The 26,651-nt window shown below is 38.5% G+C and overlaps 4 protein-coding genes across 4 annotated transcripts; 2 read left to right on the forward strand and 2 right to left on the reverse strand.

Moving 5' to 3' along the window:
- Positions 1–1,766: 1,766 nt before the first annotated feature.
- Positions 1,767–3,111, forward strand: LOC145463460 (uncharacterized). Its single transcript, XM_081447215.1, has 2 exons — positions 1,767–2,510; positions 2,784–3,111. The coding sequence occupies exons 1-2, from the start codon at positions 2,180–2,182 to the stop codon at positions 2,804–2,806; spliced, it is 354 nt and encodes a 117-aa protein (XP_081303341.1). The 5' UTR covers positions 1,767–2,179; the 3' UTR covers positions 2,807–3,111.
- Positions 3,112–4,294: 1,183 nt separating this feature from the next.
- LOC145463168 (uncharacterized) lies at positions 4,295–6,899 on the reverse strand. Its single transcript, XM_081446890.1, has one exon. It carries the CDS (start codon positions 6,085–6,087, stop codon positions 5,068–5,070), a length of 1,020 nt encoding a protein of 339 aa, XP_081303016.1. The 5' UTR covers positions 6,088–6,899; the 3' UTR covers positions 4,295–5,067.
- A 98-nt stretch (positions 6,900–6,997) lies between these two features.
- LOC145463169 (uncharacterized) lies at positions 6,998–10,763 on the forward strand. The gene is made up of 7 exons (XM_081446891.1): positions 6,998–7,152; positions 8,468–8,530; positions 8,895–8,975; positions 9,371–9,408; positions 9,790–9,831; positions 9,917–9,979; positions 10,630–10,763. Exons 1-6 carry the CDS (start codon positions 7,078–7,080, stop codon positions 9,948–9,950), a joined length of 333 nt encoding a protein of 110 aa, XP_081303017.1. The 5' UTR covers positions 6,998–7,077; the 3' UTR covers positions 9,951–9,979; positions 10,630–10,763.
- A 2,472-nt stretch (positions 10,764–13,235) lies between these two features.
- Positions 13,236–26,584, reverse strand: LOC145463874 (uncharacterized). The gene is made up of 15 exons (XM_081447670.1): positions 26,071–26,584; positions 24,312–24,347; positions 23,553–23,600; positions 22,709–22,777; positions 21,083–21,155; positions 20,768–20,875; positions 20,426–20,466; positions 20,193–20,220; positions 19,797–19,886; positions 18,762–18,850; positions 17,977–18,087; positions 17,556–17,657; positions 17,260–17,321; positions 16,974–17,016; positions 13,236–16,822 (listed from the first exon to the last, which is right to left on the reverse strand). Exons 1-15 carry the CDS (start codon positions 26,329–26,331, stop codon positions 16,667–16,669), a joined length of 1,317 nt encoding a protein of 438 aa, XP_081303796.1. The 5' UTR covers positions 26,332–26,584; the 3' UTR covers positions 13,236–16,666.
- Between the last annotated feature and the right edge of the window lie 67 nt (positions 26,585–26,651).

Consider the following 26,651-nt stretch of genomic DNA (forward strand, 5'->3'; position numbering starts at 1 on the left):
CAATTGAAACACGTGATTGGGGCTTTTATTATGCAAAACCACCGGAACTTTCTACGATGCCAGAATTTTCAATATCGTGCGAAAACCGAGAAAAAGAATTCTTTTTGACGAAACAGGAATGCAAACAAAACACGCTCGTGTTTAGCATTTGCCCTGTGAACTATTCCCCGTGAATGGCCGTGCGATCACTTCATTTGAGATGTTTATTTTAGTGTTCTAAAAGTATGCAAGTTGAACACACCGTTCAATTACTGCTTTTACGTCACAAAGAGCAAATAATGGTTTCGATTAACGACAGAATTTTTACAATGAAAACATGTTCTGTTTCGCCCTGGAGGACATACCGCCAAATGTTGCAAGCCTTCTTATTGAACAAACGTTCTAAAGCAATCACGAAATTTCGCCTAGAAAACTCTATCCGCTTTTTTATATGCGTTAGTCTAGATTTTTAGTTGAACGAAAACGGGTTTAGTTATTTAAAATACCCCCGACGGTGACTTGAAAATCTCGGATTTATATATAACTTGGGTTCAAAACAGCGACGTGATAGTAGATATAAACCAAAGAAAAACCAGTGAATAGTTTTATGTGTTCGTTCAGGCATGTTTTGAAACTGCGCTTAATTGGAGTTAAATCTATGACCTTTTCGTAAATGAAAATTCAAACGACCAATATATAAGCACTCGACTTGTTTAAAATATCCCGTTTTCCGTTGTTGAAAATCCACTGTCGTCGGAAAACTGTAACATGACAACGATCGTTCTGTGATTTTTCAAATAAGACATTTTCCGCCTTGAGGTTTTTTCGATTTCCGTTGATGAGTTAGTGATTAGCCCACGGCGTCCAAAACATTTTTCAGACAATATTCGATCACAAAACATACTTTAATCATTGTTTCCTTTTCGATGATTGCTACAATCAAGAGAGTGGTTTTTTTTACAAAGAATGCAGCTTATCAATAACCGTAAAATAGGTTACAATTATTTTCAACGATTTGATTATTAGCCGAGCGTTCTGGTACCAGTGCAAGCAATAAAAACTGAACAGAGGTTGTACAGAATAAAATTCACCTCCAACAGGATGGTAGACTACGAGTAGTCCCTCTTTCGCTTAGTCCGTCCAGCGAGACGCGAAAGCAAACCGCGAGAAAAAACGGCCGCGCGAATCTCGCGCGGCCATTTTTTCTCGCGGTTCTCGCTCGACGGACTAAGGAGCGAGAGAGGAACTACTCGTAGGCTAGCTTAATCTAACAGGATTGCTGTGATGTGGGTAATTTTGTTTTGGAGCGACTGGAAAAGTAAATTTCAGGGGTAAAAATGCCAGCCGTTATTGTACAATTTACCGGCTAAATATATATAAGCAGTTTTGCATGATATTGGTCTTCACAAACTCACTTTGAAATATATAGTTTTGCCACCGGTACAAAGTGGCAAGCTTAGCCCTTTTTCGCGCGTGTGGAACGTGCGTGGATCCGGAAAACCACGTGATAATACTCTGGTACGCAAAGTATAGCCGGAGCTAAGCCGAGTTCCAGTTCAACAGTTTTCGGTAAATTCAGTAATTTAGCAGCTGTTTAACAAAAAAAAAAAAAACTTCCCACAATGAGGACGTGTAATATGAATCAGATGAATAAATGCACCAAATGTGGGACCATCTATCTCAACCGGACTGGTGAAATATAGATCACTATACAATTGAGCGAATAAATCAAAACCAGTAATTAATGTAGAAGACATGTGATTTCACCGAGACAGTACCCTTTAAGGCGGGGGTACACCCAAAATTTGCTGGAAAATTCAAATTTTTGTTTTTCTCGGATTTTGCATCTTTAGGTATTTAAGTTTACTATGGAGTAAGAGTTTATGGCAGTATTTTTTCTTTTATGTCTTTGCGAGCGATTTTAAAATTCCCGCCTCTGTTGGCTAATTTGGTTGCCATAGCAACGAAAACAGCATTTCGTTGTTTTCCAGTTGTTTATGATGTTTTTATGCAGCTTTCTGGACCGCATATGACTAAGGACACTGCATTCAGTCTTACTTGAAGCGATTTGTTGGTGAAACGCATTATGGGATAGCTTTGACGTGCTACATTCAATCGATCGAAATCACTGTGTATACAGAACGAGCAAGAACGATCAGAATCATTTGGAAGCGATATATTAGCGTAAAATTTACTGGCAATGGTCGGAAAGACAGTGAGATCTTCCTACAAAAACAAAAGGAAAGGATTTTCTGGGACGCAGAGACATGCAGCAAAAGGAAAGAAACCCGCTCCTGCTGATGATTTCGAAACACAACCAAGCACATCTCGTGTTGCAAATCAATCGGACTCAGACTCCGAAAAACCCATTGGTTCATCAAGGAAGAAAATGGAGAATACAAGCAAAAAGCTTTCCATAGAAAACTCTGACGATGAGATTTCATTCCAACCCGAGGAAAGCAAGGGATACAGAATCATTGACCTGGAAAACTTATCCAAGGCAGTCTCAAGTGCCCACGTGTGTGATGAAGGTGAGAAATTTTCGTAGTGCTATCATAGAGTCCTTACCAAATTTTCCAGATATGGATTTTGTCCTGGTTTTTGCTTTCGACTTCGGCTCCTGAATTCTAGCACATTTTTTTGTGTAGTGACTGACCTTTTAGATTGAAGGGCTAGGTCCAAGAAGGCATTGTTATGTTTAGGTTATTTTACACTGCAATATGTTTTCTGTTGTTGTGTGTTCCTGTCAAACTGCATGGCAATTTTTCAATATTTACTTAGTTACACTTAATTTTTCTGTTTAGGGAGTTTAACTCTAATGGTGTAAACTCAATGGTGTGGGTCCGGTGTCTCAAGCACAAGCACCATGGTGTCAAAGTGGTTCGGTGTGTAGTGGCGTCAGCTGTCTGTCACCTCCATAGTGGGGCAAGCAGTAGACTAAGAGTAATGGAGATACTTTCAATCCCTGGTGGAGCATCAACAAGATTGGCTTCTAATGTCAAAGACAGTAAAAGGAAGAGAAAGTCAGATTTGCAGGCAACTGCGAAAGAAAAGAAGCGCCGTCAGGGAGAACAGCTTCTGCGTACTCGTCGTGAAGAAGCTCTAAGAGAAGCCGAAGGAGTGATTTATGAAGCAGGAGGTTTCTGAAATGATTTTAGAAACTTATTATGGCAAAATGTGTACAAAATAGCAACAATTAAGGCATAACCGATGTAAAAATCAATGTTTTACTTTAATTACAACTTTAAAGTCACTTTTTTCATTATGTATGTTTTTAGCCTTCAAGAAAAGATATCTCATGAACGATTTATCCAATTGAGCTGAAATTTTCAGGATTTGTTGTTCTCAATAAGTTGTTTGTTTTAAGCATAGAGATGTTTCATATGATGCATGTGCTTGAAGTTATGATGTAAAACATATCTTGGATTTTTTGTACCAAATTTGATGAGCCATCATTTCTCGTGTTTTTATTATTTCAGAAATCTCTATGCTTAAAACAGTAAGCAGTTTGTCTTTTTTAAAATGAAGCAAAAATAATTCAATTTCATTCATTCTAGCAGGAGATATCTTTTCTCAAGTAAGCCTTGGTATCACCCAGCAGGTGGTACAATCAACTGTTTGGTATCAGCTTACAATAAGCTTTTGGGGCATTAAACATTTTTTTTCACAGTCTTTGACTCATAAGCTTTCTAGAAATATATAGTTTGCTATAGTTTGGAATAATATCTTACATGTGAAAATTGTTTGAAAAATGGCCTGATTTTTGGGTGTACCCCCACCTTAAGCCTCGTCCAGGAGTTCAGTTTGTTGGGGCGCAGCGCGGCAAAAAAACGGCGGAGTAAATTAAAGGCCGCAGAGGGGCCGCGCTTCCCCCAATCTTTCATGCGCCATTTTCACTATGCGCTCGAACTAACTGAACGCCTCAAAGCGGCTAGTACCCTTTGAGCTGGCTCCCTAAAAGACTAAGCAACCGGAACGATGATTCTGCTGGTATACGTTGGATCGATGACAGGGTCAATGGTGATCTAATCGGCTTCTGTCAATTAGTTTTACGTATTTCCGGTATTACCCAAACTATGCTACATAAAAACACGTCCCAATGTAAAATTCTCATTGTACCTGAAGAAGGCTGGTTTGGCTAGCCGAAATATAGTACACCTTCAAAAAAATCACTCTACGTTGTGTCGGTTTCTGCTTTTGTATTCTCCCCTAAAAACGTTGGCGAAACAAAGATCGCAAAGGGATCCGAGTTCTCAACAAAGGGGAGTTCTCACTCTACTAATTTGTATACTGGAGTTGGGGGGGGGGGGGTGGGGCTTCCGCCCCGAGGTCCGAAAGCCTTACCGGACTTTTAGCCTTTTATAGGAGATATACGATCCCTTATGTTTGTAGCCTGCGTGTAAACGTTCCACTATGTCCTTCGTTTCACTCCTTGGCTGCTAAGGAACCGAGTATTGTTTTTTGAGGGGGGAGGGGCTTGGCAATTTTCTGGGGCATTAAATTTTTTTTTCTCACCTTTAGGTTGTGCAGGACTTTTTTGGTGGACAATTGTGCAAGAAATGTTTTTAGAGTCGAACACAGGACCTGAATGGTAGAAAGCACTTGCTCGAATTTTTCTCCATGCATGCTCCTCTTGCACGATTGTTTTGTTTTGTTTTGTTTTGTTTTCAGCCGTTTTTTGCTCCTCGGGTTAGGTTGCCCTAACTCGAGTAAATCAAAACAATTCTGGGCGGAAGGACATTGACCCCTTGTTCCTCTTGTAACGTCATCACTTTTTTATGACAGAAGATATTTAGTCTCATGTTAAGCTGGTGAAGTTCAGCTAGCGGGTAGGAATAGACACCTGTACTGATTTAAATGTGTTTAATATTGAGTCTTGTTTAGTTACATCTATCCCTTGAAAGATTAACAGCTCTTGTCATGCATTTGTCCCTATCTACTATCTTAAATAACAATAGCAATGAAGCCGAAAACTGTTCCAAATTGAGTAAGAACTGGAAATAAATTTGCTGCTAACTTCTGAACTAGATTTGAAATATCAATCGTCTTCTCGTCTTCGCGAGGTTTTCTCGTTTTTTCTTTACATTCTTAATTTTCCCCTCTGTTTATTGACCTGAGAACTGTGTGACTGAGATTTGACACCATTAGTTTAATCTTCCTACAGCCATTGACGAATGCCGACCAAATCCTCTTCCAAAACCTCTCTTCCTGCTCTTCATTCAAAGGAATCTCTCTCGGGATTTCCCCCGGGTCATCAGGACCTTGAGTCGTATCACATTCAGGAATCAGCAATTGGTTGTCATCCTCACAAGAACTGCAGGCGACTGCAGCCGCAGGAGCAGTAGGGGCAGCAGGAGCAGTTGAAGAACCCGGAAATTTCAAACGATCCTTGTTAATTCGATACAAAGTTAACCCTGATGAGACGCTCATGACAATGTAACAGCTCATCCACAACTTAGAGAGCCAGTTCTCACAAGTTGGAAGGCGAAGTTTTTTGTAAGTTCCCGTCGGGACTACTGGAAGGTCTTCTCGCACTTTGCAATCAATCCCGAGGTCGTCGAGGAATTCATCGATTGCTTTGTCCCAAGAATATTTCTCATTCATAAAGTAAGCTAGTTCGTCTTCTTCATCAGGGTCGCTGATTCTGTTAGCGAAGTTTAAGGCCACCACTGCCTTCTTCCACAGATCTTTTCCAAAATATTCCGTCATGGTCCGAATCGCGTTTTTATCTGCGTCCTGAAACCGCGTTTCGGTCATACTCAGGCAGTAGATCATAACATCAAACCCTCTGTCCAGCTTGTGCTTCATGTCGGCGAGGTACTTCCTTTCGTTGCATGATCCATCTTGTAGGCCGGGTGAATCCCACACGACAACTTCAATACCATCAATCACAGCTCGGTGTGCGGTGACGGTGTCCGTGCAAGCCGTTCTCAGTCTTCCTTCCTTTGCAACTTGTCTTCCAACCAGAGCGTTCACAAGGCGAGATTTGCCAACGCCGGTCTTGCCTGTTACTAGAATAGACAAATGATTTTGGCAGTTTTCCGAAAACCACTCTGAATATCTGTGCCTGAGTGATCGGAGATCGTTATTGGATAGTTTAGCGGCCATTCTGTCTCTTTTCTTTACATAGCAAGTTTTATCGTACAAGTTAATGCCAGCCAAATGAAAGCGGAAGCGGCAGAGTATGTAAATAAATCGCGGAGGACATGGATCGTAGGAATCATATATCACATGACTACAATCTTAGACAAAATAAATGAAAAATTAACACCACCCCTCCCCCCTAATTCAATGATGGAAAAAATGGCGTGTTTTGGTTGTAGCGCGAGTTCATCATTGATTCGGGGGGAGGGGTGGTTTTATTTCTTATTTTATTCTGTCCAAGATTGTAGCTTCCCGATGGCGCTATCTTGCCCGTGCGGGATTACCCGCGTGATTACCCGCTATTTCCCGCAATAAAATGGCGTTCTTTATAATTTTGTTACTTTTCGGTTTCCTCAGCCAGTTTTGCGGGTTTAGAGTGGTCGGTAACCGTGACCTTGGAACTTTGCATCCATATTATTCCTCATTAGTCATCGTTACGTTGGTTTGAGAATTTTAATTCAGCAGTGACTTTATGTACCAGAGAAAGCTCAGGAGATTTCTCGTGCTCAGGTCTCGTCGGCTAAGAGAGTGGAGCGACTCTGAGAACAAGAATGGACTTTCGACCGCCAGATCGATTTGATGACGTGTACGGATACATAAGTAGTCTATAAGTGACGAAACTTCCAGAAGCGTTGTAGGATATTATTAAAGACACGATAAATTCAAAACAGAACACATATAAGCACACTTTGTAAGTTAAGTGTACCGGTTTATCAAGAAATAATTGCTTTCCTCATGTCTAGTGACGCGGTCGTTAAGTAATTTTCCGTCTAGTCATGTGTAATTACACAGTTCCTAATTATAATGTTCGCATTGAATTTGCATTGCTTTCCGATAGACCATGTGACCAGTTTTTTATTTTCCGCATAACGCATCCTTGCATCATTTCTCAGTCAGACACGCTGTCAGCCGCTACAACAGCCGTTTCAATTGAAATCTGAAAGTTTGGAAAAGATGAAATCCATTTTGTCCCTTTGTGTTATTTTCGTGCTCGTTGCTTGCTACTCAGGCAGTCCAGTCGCGAAAAAGGTGAGTGTAACCATGAGCACACTTGGTAAAACTGATGCGCGATACAGGCTCCTGAATCAATGAGAGCAGAAGCTATAAATTAAAATAACTTTCTGTCATGTCAAGTTCAATCATCTTAAAGTATGAAACTCTGCGTGCAATCCTTAAGGAGGGACATGTTTTGGGCAGAGGGTGCGCACGTTTTGAGCTCGTCAAGGAGCCCGGCAAATGAGCGAGTTAATACACTGCAGACTTTTCTAGTTATACTCTTCAGGCGTCGCTTTTTCTTATTGTTCAATAAAAGATACTGAATACGTGTATTTTCTGAACTCTGTATTAAGGTTTGATCGCTGGCTTCGTACGTCAGGTTTTTCCACTGCCCCTTAAAAATATTAGTTAGCAAATGCACAGAGAGTGAGCACACCTTAATTTGCGGTTAGCGTCTGTTGAACAGTCTTATTGCAGTCTACATTACTAGTTTACATATCATTATGATCAAAGACAGACATTCAGTGACGGAGTTTAGAGTTTTCTTGGAATCAACTGCGCTGCTGATACTGCGAATGGACGGAACAGCATCCCCAAAAGAAAACGAAAGTGTCACGAATAGCGTTAAAGGGACACTCGGGAGGTTGATTTCATAAAGTTTCAGTCTGCATGTAATTACGAACCACGAGGTCACAGACACAGCAACAACTCTTGCTGTTAACCTGCAGGAATGCGGAACTTATTATCAACTTACGACTCTGTTCGAAAATGAAAGCCATGCATGCCATCACGCAATTTTCACAGGAGCGATCGAAACGTTTAATTTCTCACTGAAGAGGACAAGTGGTAAGAATTTTTTAAAAAATAGTCATAATCGTGTATCACCAAATACTCCGAACTGCTGTTAGAAGAAATGTGTGATATTCGTTGACGAGATTTGCTATTTCGATCTTAACTTGTTTTAAGATCTAAAAGTGAAAAGCATACGGCTGACTGGCGCCAAAGGAGAAAAAAAGTTCAGTTCCTCTCGATTCATTCTGTTACTTTTGCGTGCAGCGAATTTCTTATCTTGAGGAACTATCTCAGCCTCGAGAGCAGAACAGAAAGAACAAGTTATCAGTCTTCCGGAAATCTCAGTGAATTGAGTATTGAACTTCGATTGGAAATGTTAACAAATGTTGGCTCACGTGCCTTGTTTCTAACAAATATTAATCAACCCAACATTGCCATTTAACAAATGTTGCCATCAATATTGGAACGTTAAACTGGCGTTTAAATATATATAGCCCTCGTATAAGCTGATTTATGTGCATTTGGCATTATATTACGCTGATTGTTTTGTTTTCAGAGCAAGCTTGTTCAAGGGATTCAAGACTTTGCAGTGGAATCTCAACCAAGGTCCAAGCGATCGGTTAGTTAGCTACTCAATCACACTAGCCCAATACAGTTATGACCTAATGTGAATTAATAGCTTTAACATTTTTGTCGAACTTGTCCACAACGACAATCACACAAAGTGGCCAACAGTCATGGGAATTATAAAATAAGTGATGATATAACAACCAGTGAAACTAGGAGAGGTGTCCATACTTTATTTCAAGGAGATGAACTAGCGGATGATTCATAACACTGCAAATTGAGTGTGGCCGGAGTCAATCTTAGAAAAAAAAAATTGGCACCTCGCGCGCGCGTGGCGCACCTAATCCATGCTGGATAGTGCCGTGATAACTATTATATTATATTATTATATTGATGGTATTTATTTTCCTCTTTAGATTGAACTCTTACCTGGTATCGCCAAGAGTGCAGCCATTCGTTTCTCGGAAGCAGTTTCCAAAGGGAGAAACAAACGTTCGGTAAAAAACAGACATTTTCTTTTTCCTCTCTTCTTCTCAGTTCTTTGCCATTTGAAGATGATTTTCAAACAGTGAGACCGAAACTACTGATATTTACCCACAATGTTTTCAACTGGTTTTCAGTTTAAATTCTCGTCTACTTCTTATGTTGCTATTCGCGTATAACCAAGGGCGACGTATTTAGAAATGCTTTTATTTTTATATTGCAGTACTTGTTTTCTTCATTTCCCATAAGATGTATTTCAACGCTATCGCCTGACCTCCATACTTATTTAAACTGCGTTTCTCTAAAAATACAACGAAACAGTACACATGACTAAGTGGTGGCCTTTATTATCAATTTATTATTTTTATTCTTTATTTATACTATTACAATTTATTATTGTTATTTGCAGAATGATGTGATTCTTAACGCTTTGGCTCAACTTCGAGAGTGAGTTATAATTGATTTATAATCATATATTGATATATTGCTTCTTCCATACGTCTTTCAATTTTTCATCACCTCGCGATTTGTAGCTATTTGTTGTAGGTTTTTATTTCATGAATTATATTTCGCAATAGTAAGTTTCAAAATGTGTAGAACACAAGTTGCGTTGTAGTAGCACAAGCCATTTCGTAAAACTGGATGACAAACATTATTGTCACAAATCAGGAAACGGTTATTCATTATTTTAAAGGGAAGATATAAACGTGCCTCATGTTGCGCGACTTGGGTAATGCTTGAAAAAACATAACGGAGGAGCCTAGTCTAGTAGTCAGTTCTCGTCACATATTGTTCATATTTCGAATCATTTATCTCTTTGGCGTACAGGAACCAGATAACCTCCCACGGAATCGCAAAGATATTTTCAAGGTAAGATAGTGAATGAAACAAAATGTTTTTAAAAATGTTATTTTATCGTACCAACGATTAAACATTTGATGACGTTCTGTTTTAGCGATTTGGCGAACAGCTTAGCCGAGGAAAAGTGAAAACTTCAGAGAAGCAAAACACCATTAAGGTAAAAATAAATTATTTTTTCCAGACGCTTAGTTGAACAATCGCTTCTGATTTTATTTGGGGTTGTCGTGAGAAAGTTTAATAATGGCCTCGGTAACGCACGCAGAGGTCAGCGACGTCATACCGTGGGCCTGTTGGGTGGTGGTGGGGGGAGATTTTACATTTCCAAAAAGCAATAGCTTTGGACGCGTCTTAGTCGTCCATGTTGGTTTTAACTGGACACAACTTGCACCCACTTGGAACTGGGTAGCGTTCTATAAGAAACTATTAGATGTGCAAAATTCAAAAAGCCCTAAACAAATGTTGACACAAACAGTCTGAGATAGGGTATTGGTTTGCATAGAGGCAATTTGCTATTGTTATCACTGATTCCGAGCATTCTATTGTCAACATCAGTATTGAATCTGAAAACAAATTCTTGTCCTGTTGGAGACATATTTAATCTGATATAATTCAGCTTCATGGTTACTAGTAATTTAAACATTGCCGCTGGTTTCCGCAAAAAAATCAGCAGCTAACTTCTTGAGATGCGTGATTTGACAGCTTTCTGGTTTCATTATGATTGTTAACATTATGGAACCTTCTCAACTAAGTTTCCATATTTTCTGCAGTAAAGAATTTAAATCACATTTTTCTTTCTCTTAAAATCAGGTGATACTTGCATGCCAAGAAAGACAACACAACATGGAGCCATAACGGCTAGCCAACTTATTCTTAGTAGTAGTATTTTGTAGGTAAAAAAATAAAGCTTGATACTTGACATTGAATGGTTCGATTCATTTGCAAATTTAATAAATTTTTCACGCGTCTGTCCTGTTATTGATCATGACTTCCGTCTTAACATTGTCAAAGTAGCTGTGGATCCACGAGGCGATAGCCGAGTGGATCCACAGACTACTTTGACGATGTTATGACGAAATTCATTGTCAACAACAGGACAGACGCATTAAAAACTAACATCAATTTGTTTTTTACGATACCAAATTGTCCGCTTATTGACAATGAAAATTAGCCAATAACCGCGCGAGAATTTCTGCAGTTATCGTAAAAAACATTATTTCAGTTTTATTTCAAGCAACATTAAAAGAACTCCAACACCTACTGCTCCACCGACTAGGTCAGGTCTTTTAAGAATGTTAATACAGTACAACTTGAATGCTTCCCACGTTAAACTCCAAAACTGCCTATGCTGCTCTTGGTTCAAAGGAATTTCGTCTGGGATCTCCTCACGCTCGGCGCTCTCAGCTGAACCACAAATAGCACCTAACCTTCTAGAATCGGGAAACTTACATCGATCCTTGTTGATTCGGAGCAGGGCTACTCTAGACGAAATTTTCATACGTCGATAGCAGATCAGCCAGAATTCAGTTAACCAGTCTTCAATTGTAGGCAGACAACGTTTCTTGGCAATTCCCACCGGGACAACAGGAATTTCATCGCGTATTGTGGAATCTAACTCAAGCACGCTATCACTGGCGAGGAACTGATCGATTTCGTTTTTCCAAAACTTCAAGTCACGCAAAAAGTATTCCCGTTCGTCTCCTTCATCTGGGTCGTCGATCTTGTTGGCAAAAGTTAAAGCAATAACTGAATTCTTCCATAAATTCTTCCCAAACTCTCGGGTTAGGGTACGGATCGCGTCTTTGTCATCTTTATGAAACCTCTTGTCGTCCATCTTGATACAGTAGATCATAAGGTCGAGCCCTTCGTGTAATTTCTCTCTCATATCCTCAAGGTACAACTGTTCATTGCATTTACCATCTTGCAGTCCTGGAGAATCCCATACAAGGACCTGGGTGTCATTAACAACAGTTCTGTACTCGTTAACAGTGGCAGTACATGGCTTTTTCTGCTGACCTTCAAGAGCCACTCCATTGCCAACTAGAGCATTGACTAGTCGAGATTTACCCACGCCAGTTTTCCCCGTGAGGAGAATAGACAGTTGTTGCTGGCCATCCCTTGAAAGCCACGCAGTAAACGTAGTTTTTAAATCAGGATTTGAAAATTTTGAGGCCATTCTTGACTATTTTCTCTCGATCTAGAGCATCTACAGGACTATTCGGTGCTGAAACACTTCGTGCGACGAACGACTGTTTTGGTTCTTTCTAGTGCCCAGAGCCACCTGTCTCTCTTAACCGGCGGGGCCTTATAACGAGGAAAGAGCAAGCTCTTGAGACAACCCTCTAGACACATGTTTGGTCAGATTCTTAGCCGGGAGAGATTTTGGCTAATTCAGCGCTGATTTCCCTAAGAGACTCGCAGGAAGTACCTGCTAACCCGCGATTACTGTTAATAACCTGTTAACCAAAATTTTACAGTATACACCGATTCCAGAAAAAAACCGGAAGTTGCACCGAAACGAGGCTTAATAGCCCTTGCAGTAAATAAAGCAACATGGCGAACGAAGAAGAAAGGCCAATCTCTCTTCTGATGATATTCCCGGCGTCAGTGTGAGCGAAGAACATGGAAAAATTGACACTCAGCCAATCGAAATTCTGGCTTAAAAGTCGCCGAATAAATCAAAGGGGCAAAATAAAGGAACTTTTAGACCGGTATGTTTTCCATCCTTCGATTGTCTCGATCTCCAATATGCGCAAAAACAACCTGTTCTCACCATTTTTATTGCCTAAAAGAACTTTGTTCATGGTCGGTTTAGGAAAAAGAATCTGAATGAAATGAAAATTGTAAAAGTTTTCGACCCTGACCCGATGAATGCTTTACTAAAGCTACAGCAAGAGCTCGAAAGAACATACGGAAGTAAATTTAAAAATTGTGCCGGATATCGGGAATATTGCAACAAAACACTTTAAAAAATTTCCTACGGCTGATTCATTTTTCACGGACGACTTCAGTCTTCTCAAGTTAGAGAACATCCAACCTCTCTTCATAAATTAACGATCGGTGTTAGAGAATAAAGGGAAATCCTTTTAAAAGTTCAAAAGATGCTGATTCAGAGTATCAAACAAGACCACGATCTACTCGCCAAGAATGGTTTAAGCAAGGGTTCGGTACAGTGACAGCATCATTGCGTTACAGGGTAGGACGCAATCACAAAGCTGATTCATCAGTCAAATCACCAATAAAATTATCAGAGACGTGTACTACAGTGTAACAAAGACTATCAGTCACATGCCATGAAAGATGGCCCAGAAAACTAGCAACTAGTAATGAACAAGTACACTGAAATAATGCATCAACAGGGATCGACGAAGGTAACAAAATGCTTTTTTTTGCTCAAGAGAAAAGGGAAATTTTGGAGACCTCCCCAGGGTCCCCAGCTGGACTGAGGTTACAGACCCAAGTAAGGGCAATCTCCATGAAATAATTTAAGCTAGGAATGTCATTGTTATGGATAGTGAGAACCTGAAAGATTGCCTTATAAAATCAATATGCAAAATGTTTGACACTGGTTTAAAAGTAAACAAGAGTCATATGAACTTCAGTTTATGATGTACAATGTACAACAACTACTCTTTGTTGTGAACAGACTTTGGAATGTTCTGACTATAAATTGAAAGTAACTGCGAATTTTTAATGAGCAAAATGCCTTGGACATAGAATGGTGGAAGGAGATGCTAAAGAATTGGCTTACTAATGCTTAGAGATGGCCTTACACGATGTGATTATTGCTAAAGCCAGAATAAATAATGTATATCAAAGGTCCAAAAAGTTTGTCCAGCATCTAATATGAGAGAATTCAGCTACTTCCAGTTTTCCTCTGGTGATGAATATTTGAATAAATATTTCAAAATAGTTCAAAACAATTGGGAATCTATAAGATCATAGAATGTAGGAAATTCTCAATGAGGTCAAATTCAATCGCACTTTTATGTTGTTAGCAAAATTATACACCAGCTCTACCATGTGTCCTTCTATGTTACACCCTGTGCCAGAAAATAGAACATGAAGCCACATAATGCACAATTTCAGTACGGTGGAAATCACCAAATATTTAATTACCACTGATGAACAATATCATGTACTCTGTTTAAAGTCACTACCAAATGACAAATAAACATCAGATAACTTTTTTCTGCCAGTTTACAAGCAAATAGCTCACTATCCAGGGTTGATTAACAACTCTACACAACCTTAGTGGAGTTACACCATCAAATACATGCCATCCATTTATTCTCCTAATAGCCATTTCAGCTTGTATTCTTACATTTGCAGTTCTGGTTCATGGTTGGAAAACAGTCTTCCTTAGAAAATTGGTATTAAAATTGTAGTCAGTTCTGATTTACTTGGTTGCATGCATAGAATGGATGAAGATTATAACCTTCCTGCTTGCCAGTACAAGCTGTCTATCAAATCTACGACATTAAGGAAAATTCCTACTAGGCCTTAAAATGTGTTGTCAGACTTATTCAGAGTAAAGTTCACTTTTGGATGTCCAGGTCTTGGGTGTCTGACCTTTTATCTCTCTGCAGTCTATTCTGCACCTTATGTTTTCAAATTCTGCCTAGGAAAACTTCAGGTAAATAATTAATGGGCTGGCTCCCCAACATCAAGTACAGGAAATTGGCCCAGGCAATAATTTATCTGACACTACTAGTTCTGAAACATTAAACCTAAAAGCCAGATCTTGCTGAAATATTAAGCGAGTAAAAAATATTCAAAATTCATCAATGGCTGTATTTAAATCACTAATGTCCTTCCACATTCAACATTGTTTTTGGGAAACTTTTTTTGTTTACCTCAGAGGCATGAAAACTGATTAATTCCTAAGTTGATTGAAGCTGATGGGTATTCATATGCCAGTCTCAGATGCATCACATATTTCGCTCTACACAGAGATTCCTCATCAACTTTTGCCCAAGTGAAAGCCGTGGGTACGGCTCCCAGTTTCAAAAAGTGTACTCAGTTTAAAATCACTTGGCAAGAAGTGCTCGGAAAAACAATTATTTCCTACCGAGGTAAAATAGACATCTCCCCTTTGCATAAGTATTTCCCACTTTTTTCTTCTTTGTTTATCACGCTAGCTTGTCCGAAGGAAACTCAGTCGTGGAAATGATAAATCAGGTCGGTTTTTGCTTCGATTATTAGAGTTTGCAACCGCACAACACTTGTGTCCAACTCTTTTCCTTTTCTTTACCACATTTGCTCCAGACAAGTAGCTCTAACCTACATACATTCGAATTTTTTCGTTCTTCCCCAGCATTTCGTCCGCCATTTTGAAAGCTCGAGGGCTATTAAGCCTCGCTTGCGTGCAACTTCCGGTTTGTTTCTGGAATCGGTGTATTGTGTTATAAACTGGTCGGTATTCCTTTCCAAAATTGAAATTATTTGTACCTGAGAAACGTGGCCAGAGCTAGTTTCCCCAAGGCCAGAGCTCATCAAGAAAAAGAATGGCTAAAGGTATATGTAAAAGGGGTCAAATATATTTATTTCTGTTGTGAAACGATGTATTCATCTTTTAAAATTTATCTAGTGATGATATTTTACACACCACTGCCAACAATTTCAAGTGCACGGGCAACAAATACTAATATATCAACAACCGAGGTGGCCTCTGCTACTAAGCGTAATGGATTTTTGGAGCTTTTTGTTATTGTTATTATTATTTATTATTATTATTATTATTATTATCATTATTATTATTATTATTATTATTATTATTATTATTATTATTATTAGCAGTGAAGCAAATAAACGATTTGACGAATCTACATGACAACCTGAAAATGAATCTTTGGGAATAAGTTTGGTCTTTGCCAGATCACAAGGAAATCTATTTACCAGCTGTAAAGTAACAAGCTCTTTTCTTGCCTGTTTCAGCTTTACTCACGACATGCCACGTCACGTCAACACTTAAATGATATCTAAAGTGATATCTGTCAGCATTGAACACAACACAATATTATAAAGTGTCCTGGTAGGACAGTTTTGAAAATCGTTGTCTCATTCGAAAGCTGCACTTCATTTGCAAGTGATTGAACGGTTTAACTTTGTGTATACGGCCCTTAGACTTAGTGGAGTGAAGGTCCTTCAGTCCTCGCGCGTTGTGATTTTGATATTTCGCGCGCGCGCACAGGGTCTATTGACTGACCAACCCTGAGCAAAAGAAAATGAGAGACTGGGTACCAGAACTTTCTTCGCACGCGATCACTAACTATGGCGCGATAGACCGATGTTTCCGATGAGCTTGGCCGAAACCGGAACCGTGCACGAACATGCAGCTTCTGTTACTTAGGAAACTCCTAGTCCGAAACTATCTTTAACACTTTAACATATAAAGCTTATTTGGGTCTCTTTTGTAGATACAAATGTCACATTTATAACGAGTACTAAACTCAATTTGTCTGTTCTATACACTGTATATATATTAAATGTACTCTTTTCATTAGAAATATATGTAAGAATGTCTAACGGAATTCAAAGTGAAAACAAAAAGATGCGCTTGTTTCAAAATTATTCATTGCAATTGTGTGTCGTGGGAAATCACGAATTCAGTCGCAAAAAGAGGTACCAGAAGATAGCAAAAGAAGCATGGAACATTTTTCATTTTGCTTGGTAGATGAAATGAGAGAGATGCAAACCAACATAGGAGAAAGATATGTCCCTCATTGGTGAACACTAAATTTACATCTTCGCCGAGTACCAGAAGATCGTCCAAGAACGGCACCTGTTACGGTCGCCGACTGCATTATAGCTTCAGCGCGCATGCGCACTTGATCTCTGATCATTTTCAAGAAGCTACCAAGCATTCAGTTCTTGTGCCTTTCTGCGGGTTACTGCTGAGCGTTAGTGTGTGCAGGCTCCCCAGGTCAGCCACAAGCCAGTCCATATGAGTTTTGTCTTGTACAGTAAAGTGTCCAGGGCTTGCCCATGACAACGGACGAGGCTGTGTAGGTCAAATAAGAAGTCATCAAATCTCCTTAACAGTGACCAATTAAGTTTGGGTCTGAGAATATGGTGCTAGAGAAACCAAAATAAAGCACCGGTATCAATGAACCAGAAGGCTCGGGGCTACACTTTTTAATGTTTACCCTCACCTTTTTATCTCGTCGGTTTCCTTCGACTTTCCTGGGGAACATCCTGAAAAAGGAAAATTTTAGTCGTTCAAGAATTAGCAGGGGAATTCTATTCTGCTAGGTTTCAATTGAGACGTTCATAAAGTTATAATTATTATTATTATAATTATTATAATTATAATTATTATTATTATCATCATCATCGTCATTGTTGTTATCATTATCAATATCAATATCATTATCATTATCATTATTAAAGATGTAAGAGGCGTGTAAAAATCACTTCAGTGTAGGAAACAGCACTCACGTTCTAGATGCTATACTCCTTCGCCGCAGTGTCTTGAGTGTCTCTAAGGTGATGGGTGATTGCTGTTGAAAACATGGACATCGTTAAAATGATCAGTAAATAAATTATAAATAGCAAAGCTATTTTGATGTATTTATTCCCTGACTACGCGTAAACAAATAAATTAGCGCGGAGATTTCACATTAGTCTGGCAGCAAGAAAAAGAAGGTACATTTTAAGCTTCAATCAAAGCTTCAATCCTGCCTTGAAATAATCTCGGCGCCGAGCGGAGGAAATGAAACGAGTCATAGACTCACCTTCTTTTGTAACACATCCTCGAACGATATCTCGCTGAAATACGCGTACGACTTCAATGATTCCACACTTGACAGCCTCAACTCGGGGTCCTTCTGAAGAAGCTGTTGAAAAGAAGAGCAATTTGAACAAAAAAGGAAAAGAAAGAAACCCTCCACAGTAACCTATTTTGTTACTCAATACGTTAAAGGAGCTAAGTCACGGATTGCGTATCTTGAAACGCTTAGCCTAAATTTTTCAAGTTCGTTGTTTGTAATCTGTGTCAATCTTCTCCATCCTCAACCATCCTTGTTTCTTTATGGTTTATTATCATCTCTTTGGTGTTCTTCTGTCTCAGTAAACTACTATTTTCAAGTTTCCTTCAACGTAAAAGGTAAATTTGGAAGTGGCCAAAATACCCTCAGTCAAGACAAATCTGCATACCCCTTGAAGAATGCTCACAGCACTGGGCGAAAGGTTAGATGGGAATTCAACCTCTATACCGCTGACCACCTTGTGCTGACTGGCGTGCTCTGGCGTTGTCGGGTATGGATACTGCAATGATATGAGAGACAGTATTTCATTATTATATAAATGAAACAAACAAACAAACAAACAAACAAACAAACAAACAGACAAGACAAGACAAACAAAAAACAACAACCACAAACAAATACAAGGACCAGAATCTCTTGTTTTAAGAGGGCCATTTGTATTTTTGTTTAGTCTCGGTATAATCTCTTTTCGTGATCTCACTCTGCCGTCAACATTATGCCGGAGATATTTGAAAACGTAGCTTTATTTCTACGGTTAGGACTACCGTCCACACTAATGCGGAGGAAACGGAACCGGAGGAATTTGATAACGCTGACTCGGTGAGTTTTCGTGTGGAAGGAAGACATTTTGAAAACGGGGCTTGGCAAAAACGATGGCGTAACGATAATCACGTGATTTTCCTGCCCGAGATTTACTCAAACACAAATCTAAAATGACCAGTAATTGTTGCGTTTTCAAATTTCTCCAGCGTAGTGTGGACGGAAAACATCTGATGCGTTTTCAGAGTGTAAACACCGTTTCCAAATTTCTCCGGCGTGGTATAATGTAGACGGGGCCTAAGTTCCGGTGACGACACCGAAACGAATTTGCAGTCAAGGCCTGGGAAAGAAAGAACCTTTTAGGTTTGTCGGAACTCCAGACAGAAAAGAGAGAAGTTGGCTTAAAATAGTTACCCTTCCGGCCAAGAGGGTGTAAATGACCACACCCAGGCTCCACCAATCCACAACATGAGTATACGCCTCTCCACTTAGGATTTCAGGAGCTACGAAACGGGGAAAAAAGGGAACAGTTAATTCTCAAACAAATGAAGAATTAAACGATTACGCCACCGGAAAAAACGAAACGAAGATAGGCAGATGATCATAGTACAAAAGTTGTCATGTTTCGCTTACACGCGCGTGGGTTTCGGAATCTTTGTGGTCGCTTTCACCGTCTAAACGCGATAAGATAAATGAGATGGTAATCAATATTGAACAAAATTTTAAAAAGGTAAAATGGTGCTTTTTTGTTCTCCAAGTTCGTGTTTTGCTATATTTCGGACCTTGGAAACACTGAATGACTTGTTACCATTAGTTCAGGGTGAATAATAAAAGGGAGTCTGATTCATAAAATTTTCAACCTTATTTTATTTACAAACGATTGAAAGCAACGATTTCAAAACAATGTGGTAATTCGTTTAGATAAAGATCCATTTTTGACTGAGTTTAGGTAAAACAACACGTCTTCACCGACGGCTAAGATTCATTTCCGTACGTAAAAGGAAGAACTAACCGCACCCAAAACCACGGGGTTTAAATAAAACCGTGTTCATTGTGTTGAGGCAGTATTTCTGATTTCCCCTCAGCTCTTCAGGATACAATATACAAATATCGGCGGAAGAGAGCAACAATGCCTTTCACTCAAATCAATCGAGTATTTCTGCGTGCAGTCCCACATGAAATCTCATCACGGATCGCAACCTCACGGAAAGGAATTAAAAGGGTTTCCTCAGGATACAGACTTTCAACGTTTTAGGACGGAAACAAAAGGAACAAAAAAAACAAAAACAAGATTTCTGCATCAAGTGGACTCTCGAGCAAAATTCGACTCAATGTATAACCATCTTTTTTCCTTTTTCGGCTCATTTCTACCTCGCGGGTGATTTTCTACCTTAGCAAACTATCATTTTTTTAAGGTTTCGTTCAATGTCTAGTGAATTTCAACCTTACCCATGTATTGCAATGTTCCGCAAATAGTTCCCGTTCTCTCTCCAAGTTTAACTAATTTAGACAGACCAAAGTCCACAAGTTTAATGTGCCCTAGAGCAAAGTAAAAAGAAAAAAAACAAACAAACAAATATTTTTTAAATTCTCTGTCTAGACACGCACTTAAAACATGCAGGCTAATGCATATTTTTCTCTTGCAAAGAATACATTTTGTACACAACATTATTATAAAATGGTACGGTTAAAATCCACCCCCTTCCGCTCCTCCCTCCATGCTTATAAATAACGAAAAAAAAAAAAAACTTTCAACATGTGCATTCAATGACATACCGGTAGTGATAAAACCTGATTTACTTGTAGCCCTCGTAAAACGAACTGAGTACAGAGGCATTTTCTTACCTTCATTGTCTATAAGGATGTTTTCAAGCTAAGGGAAAAACATTGGAACACACAAATATTATTAACATTACACATCGAAAAGAAGCCAATAAATATTATATTGACACACAGCAGCTGCCAGGGTTTTTGGATCTGAAGGACCCGGCTTCCATTTGTTCACTTGGTTTAGTTCTCTGGTTCTGTTATGGGCTCTATACCTGATAAATGTAATAGGGGAAATTTAAAATTCTTACCTTTAAATCTCTGTAGATAATTCCTGATTTATGTAGGTAATCTGAGAAAAAAAAAACAGTGTGAAGAGCACAAACTGTAACCTTATAAGGGTTTTATGATTATCCAAAAATAATGAAAAAAATTATTTAAAATAAATAAATAAATAAATACATAAATCCGTAAAGAAATTAGCTTTTTATTCTGGGTTTCAGGGTCAATAAGAAAAGATAATCATTCCATGAGTTGTGTTAATGTACACAAATACTGCTGGCTTACATAATGTGTGCGAGGTCATTTAACTTTTGAGTCTAGTGTTGCAAGTGTTGAATTGTAGATTAACTCCAATCAGAAACTTCTCTGACCTAACGTGATGACAAGTTCAGCGGAATATAACGTGACTGTTGTGTCATCTAGCTTCTTTTCCTGTCGCCATAATGTGTAAAGATCACTGCCATCAACAAAATCTGAAACTGTATAGAGAAAAAAAAAAATCCTCAGTGTGCTGTATTGCTCAAATTCTCAGAAAGAATGAAAACTGGCAATGATCCAGCCACTTCATTTGCTACGGAAAAGCTTTCATTTTCCTCCTATAGTGTGTATTAACTTCTTGGGAATGGAGAAAGAGAGTCAACTTTATTTAAAAAAAAAAAACAGTAAAAGACAAATAAAAAACCTACCGATAAAAAGATTGTGCTTTGTTTGCCATGTGTACCATGCCTTGACTAGAAATGGAAATTTGCCAAGTTTAACCTGCATATTGGATTAAAGAACTCAACTTTATCCAGTTTAATATAATAATCAGATTTACATCCATTGCAAGCTACTTGCCAGCATTATTCTCAAGAGTTATTGTAAAAATGTTGCTTAAAAAGCCTTTGGTTTATACTCCTGGCTAACCAAAGGTTAGTTTGTAATACCATGTATTTAATAATAATTGATTTTCACAGTATAATTTTCACTGACATCACAAACAAATTTTGAATGTATTGGGAATTCACACCCAGATTACTCATCCCAGTTCTTTTGAATGAGAAGTGTGTTCATCCAGTGATAGCACATTACACACACTTTCAGTGCTAAGTGCATAGGTGACGTCTTTGGCCATGCAAACTTTTGACATGCTATGTAACCTGGCCTACATCGAAAATGTAAGCACAACGGACTTCAAAGTGGTCAAACTCGCAAACTCGACTTTTAGTCAGACTGAAAGATTGATTTATTTGACATATCAAAATAAGGCAAGGAGTATCAAGAAGTCACTCTGTGAGAGATAAATCAACTGTTTTGAATGTTTACATCTTTCAAATATTAAAAGCGGGAGTGGCCCAATTCTACTGGAAGTAACTATTGAGAGCCGAACAACTACACTCAAATTGTTTGATTTGTCCCTTAAATTGGGAAACAAGCAAAGTCCACAATCTTCTTCAGCCATTTGAGGACAGTAATTATTATTTATTTGTCATTTAATCTCCCGCTAAAAACCAAAAACATTGCCAGTTTCACAGTTAAAGGGTCTTTCAGCCGTTAATACATAGCATGTCAAGAGATGGCATGTCGAAAGATGGTAGAAAGATGTCGCTTATGCACATAATGTTCACTGAAAGTGGGTTTAAAATACAGGGTTTTTTTGCAGTCTACATCTCATTCAAATAAGAGTACAAAAAATACTGTAAAATCCCACATTACCCCAGTTATAAGTCCATCCAGATATAAGCCCCTCTATTTGTTAACAAAGATATTATTCCAGAAATAAGCCCTGAAACTCCCCTGGATATAAGCCCATCCAATGTTTAAGTGAGTTCCTTTGTGTTTTATAAATGTATTATAAATGTAATCCAAATGCAGTGATATTTTAGCTTTAATTCGTTTCTCAGATATGTTTTATCTTGTTGTTCCGAAACATTTTTTTAATTCTGCTTATATTCCCCACGGATATTAGCCCCCCTGTTATATAAGCTAGTTATATAAGCCCACTGGGCTTTAATTAATGTGGGATTTTACAGTAATCCATGTATAATATGAAAATAAATGCAGAAAAAGATAAGATAAATTGCAATATGAAATAAATGTATGTTACAAATAATATTATATAATTTTAGAGAGGAAGCCACATCAGCCTTTAGTTAACTCATTTTCATGCTTTTCCTCTACCCAAGTTGAATGGGAAGTTGGAAGTATAGTGAGCAAAACAAATTATTAATCATTAATTTTTTATTAATTCAATAAATTATTCATTTCTATCAACCAATAATTTACACTACATTTGTTACCTGCAACAGCAATATTTTTTCTCATATTCTCACCTGTATATTTACTTCATCTTTGCACTGCTGTACAGCATCCTGCTTAATTATCTCTGCTTTGTTTAGTACCTTGTAAGAGTGAAAAGTCAAGCTACATCTACTGAATCATACAGACATCTGGAGGCAAGAAGCATGTCAAATTTTTTTCTCACGCTTTTTTGGATCATGTGTACTAAAGGCATCCCCAGTTGAGTGTCAGTCGATACCCTCAAAAAATACTCTCAATCAAACCTCTATCGACACCTCTGTTGACACTGAATTGACATCTCAGTCAACAGCCAGTTGACAGGTGACTAATTTTTGACTGATACATATGAGTTGGTCGACACTCAACTGACTATCGACTGACTGTTGATCAACTGTCAATCAAGTGTCAACTGAGTATTGATTGGGATGTTGATTGAGTAGCGACTGAGATGTTGATCTAGGGTATCGATCGAGGGTAGCGATTGACACTTGTCTGTGGATGCCTTTAGTACACATGATCCTTTTTTTGTGTCAAACTGGATGAACTAAGTGTTTAAAGGCACATGAATCTTTCTTTCACTTCTTCAGTGTTCTTAACAAGTCACCATTACTTTATTTGTTACTTATCAGCATTGCACTGTTACTTGATCTTGATTAAGCTTACCCATATCCTAGACTTATGTTCTTTACATACAGATATAATGGACTTAAAGTGGACTAATGATAGTGAGTGGATAATTCCTTGGACATCATGAACATTTTATAACACTGCAATTTTAGAGTATATATTTATTGTTTGTCCATTGCTCAGCCTCTTCCCTTTGACAGCATCTTTTGATATCTTTTGAAATCAGCAGCTAAATAAGGACAAACTTACCTTTATAGCAAATAATTTATTAGACTGCTTGTTTCGCACTTGAAGGACCTAGAGGAAAAACGACAAGAACTAGGGTTGGAGTACAGCTTGCTGCTTACAAGGTTGGTTTTTCAAAGCTATTTTAAAACATATTTGACATCTAGCTTGTACAGTCACTAGCTTGTTCAGGGCCATAGCCAGAAAAATATAATGATTGAGGCTTATGTCCCTGGTTAAATTCTCTTCCTAGGTATACATTTAGCAGTGTTTTAATTTATCCCTTCAAAAACAAAAACAAATGACTAAGGCAAGTAACTTGGTTTGCCTCATACTGGTCATGGCCCTGCTTTTATGACCGCATAATGAATAAAATATTGATTGTGCAGTTAGTGCTTTACAGTGCAAAGACTGATACTGGTATCTGCTTCCTTGATGATTCAATTACACACTCCCCACTCAAAATTACACATATTATATTTGCTTGACAGTTATACATTGAGGTGTCAGACTTTAAAATAAAAGCAGCCATCTGAGCATATTTTGTTAAGTACAAAGTCATGTAGTATTGAAAACAGAATGATGTTGTTCAATCATGACATTGTGTTACTCAGGGTACCTCAGCCTACACACTTCAGTTTCCAACAGATCACTGCTGTGCGAGTCCATTTAAATGGGGTTTTTGAGAGGTTTTTGAAATTTTTGAGAGCAGTTTTCAGCTGCACCCCAGAGAGAACTTATTATAAGTTTATTAGGCAATGAAAGTATCATGAAAGTACTTACGTGAGCAAATGCACCTTTTCCAACGGTTGCCAGGATCTAGAAAAAAATAGAGATTTAACATCACTATATAAACTCAAGCAGGCTAAAAATTACATTATCACAGGTATTCTAAATAATGCTTTAAAATGTAAAAGATCCGCAGCTCAAAACAAGACAACACATTTTAAAAAAATGTCATAGACACTGTACTGCTGATCAAAAAAATTACTATTGATGTTAATTTTTTGGGATCAAACTTTATTTTTCCAGAAGGGTTAATGCTAGAGCATTCTTTAAAAGATGAAAACTCTAAAACATTTAAAACTGCTTGCAAAAATTTGATGATTCGATGTTACTTGACAGTAACATGAAATAAATTTGAAACATGGTCAACAAAACAGTTTTAAAATTTTAGAGTTTTCTCATGCAGTTTAAGAACATTCTAGCATAAGAGCTTCACTTTAAAATGTTATTCAAACTCTCTTTTTATACAAACAATATTTAGCTGGAGTGATGAGCTTATTTATATTAACAAATTACAGTTGGAGACAAGCCAACCCTGTAAAATTGACAGCTGCTATGCAGAGGCTACAGATACATTGCCCCTTTGCTGGTTATGTACAATATTGTACATACTTGATTTAAAAATTATTTTTTGCTATGAAATTGCCTCCTTCCTTATCAACCGAACATTCTGCCGTATTGAACTGAACATCGCCAGCCATTGGCTTGTTTTAACAAGATGTGACCGTCTGTTCTTAAGCTTGTCTCCCACTGAGAGTAAACAAACAACACAATAACCGCCAATGTGAGAAACTGGCGACAGAAGTTCCCGCCTGTTTTTAAAATACAGGCGGCCACTTTCTTATTTTCCCGCAAGCGGATGTTGTCCGTGACTCCAGAGGAAATGTGGTAATCAAGGGCTACAAGAAGGCAATCAACCATAATAAACATATTCCAAACGTATCGGTTCCAGACACGGAAAGCCTTCATAACTTGAAATTGTCTGAAAACTCTTTTGATGGGTTGTATTAGTATCGCAAATTGTAAGGCAAGTAAATATTCGGTAAACAAGACACGTGAGCCTGTGTTAACTCTACATGTCGGATCGCATGCCGCTAAAACTCTTGTTTAATCAACCTTTCCGCGGTTATCCACCGTTGTTTAATACTCCTAAACCATTCTTTTCTGCTTGCGGTTTCTGAACATGTATGCAAATACAGCCAATTTAATTCAATCCAATTAGTTTATTCTCGTCGGTTTTTGTGAGGACACGTCCTCGAAATTTCATTTCAGGAAATATCTTTGTTCTTATGTCAGCCACCGTGTGAGGCATATCCTTCGCATTTTTTTCTGAAATAATCTTAAATATTTACATCGAGCCGACGAAAAGTTCTGGACACTCTGTCTCACTTAAGACGAATTAATAATGACCCATGTTGAACAAAATCAACCTATGTTCAGTCACTCGCAAACACCATGGTGCTAGATTTGAAAGCAATGCAAACAAGATCAACAAAATTACAGATACAACCGCTTTCTTACGGCGATGAAAATTTTCTGGGCAACTCCGAATTTTTTTCTCGACAGTGCTGGAGGCTGCCAAAGCAATTTAATGTGTTTATATCTTATGCAGAATGACAGTTTGCCAAGTACAAGCAAAACAGAGTGAAATGTAACAAGCACTTAAGCTCAAGCTTACATTTGAGCTCTTTTTCTCAGTTTTTCCACTTCACCTGCAACAACTCTTTTTATTAAATATTTCAGCTTGTCAACAAACCTCAAAATCGCTGATCTTCACCGGTTGCTTGGAATCGTATTCTGGCAAAAAGACAGCTTCACTCAGGGGAACGGGCCAAGGTGTTTTGTAGGAATAATTCCCAGATTCCGTGTACCGTCTCCTAAGCGATCCCTGGCTAGCGCTTCGCTGTAATTGTGGCTTGGACGATTCGGTCCACCTTCCTGGCTTTTCAACAGCTATACTGTGAGGTCTTTTCTGAAGTTTTCGTTGCTGTGAACGACGACCTTGTGCATTTCCCATTGCCGCTACAAAACTGTCAAGTTTATCTCCTTTCGGAGCAAGTTCCGACTTGCTTCTTTTTCTTCTCAAGCTTACTTTTTTTGCGCGAAAATTATTTTCGCGGGAGTTACCGAATTCCGAATATTCTAGCCAGATTTTGGCGAGTCCAGACTCTCCTCTTTGAATACGGCTCGTAGACTACTACTAGGAATAATTGCTACTGCACGAGAAATATGAATGAAACCAAGGCGACATCACTAGTATAGTCCTTTGAGTTGCAAATGTGTTGACTGACAAAGTCGCGCAAAGTGAATTTATGTTGTGGCGCGCTCCCGAGAAAA

This window comes from Orbicella franksi, chromosome 12 (genome assembly GCF_964199315.1).
Source record: "Orbicella franksi chromosome 12, jaOrbFran1.1, whole genome shotgun sequence".
In the NCBI taxonomy this organism is placed as follows: domain Eukaryota; kingdom Metazoa; phylum Cnidaria; class Anthozoa; order Scleractinia; family Merulinidae; genus Orbicella; species Orbicella franksi.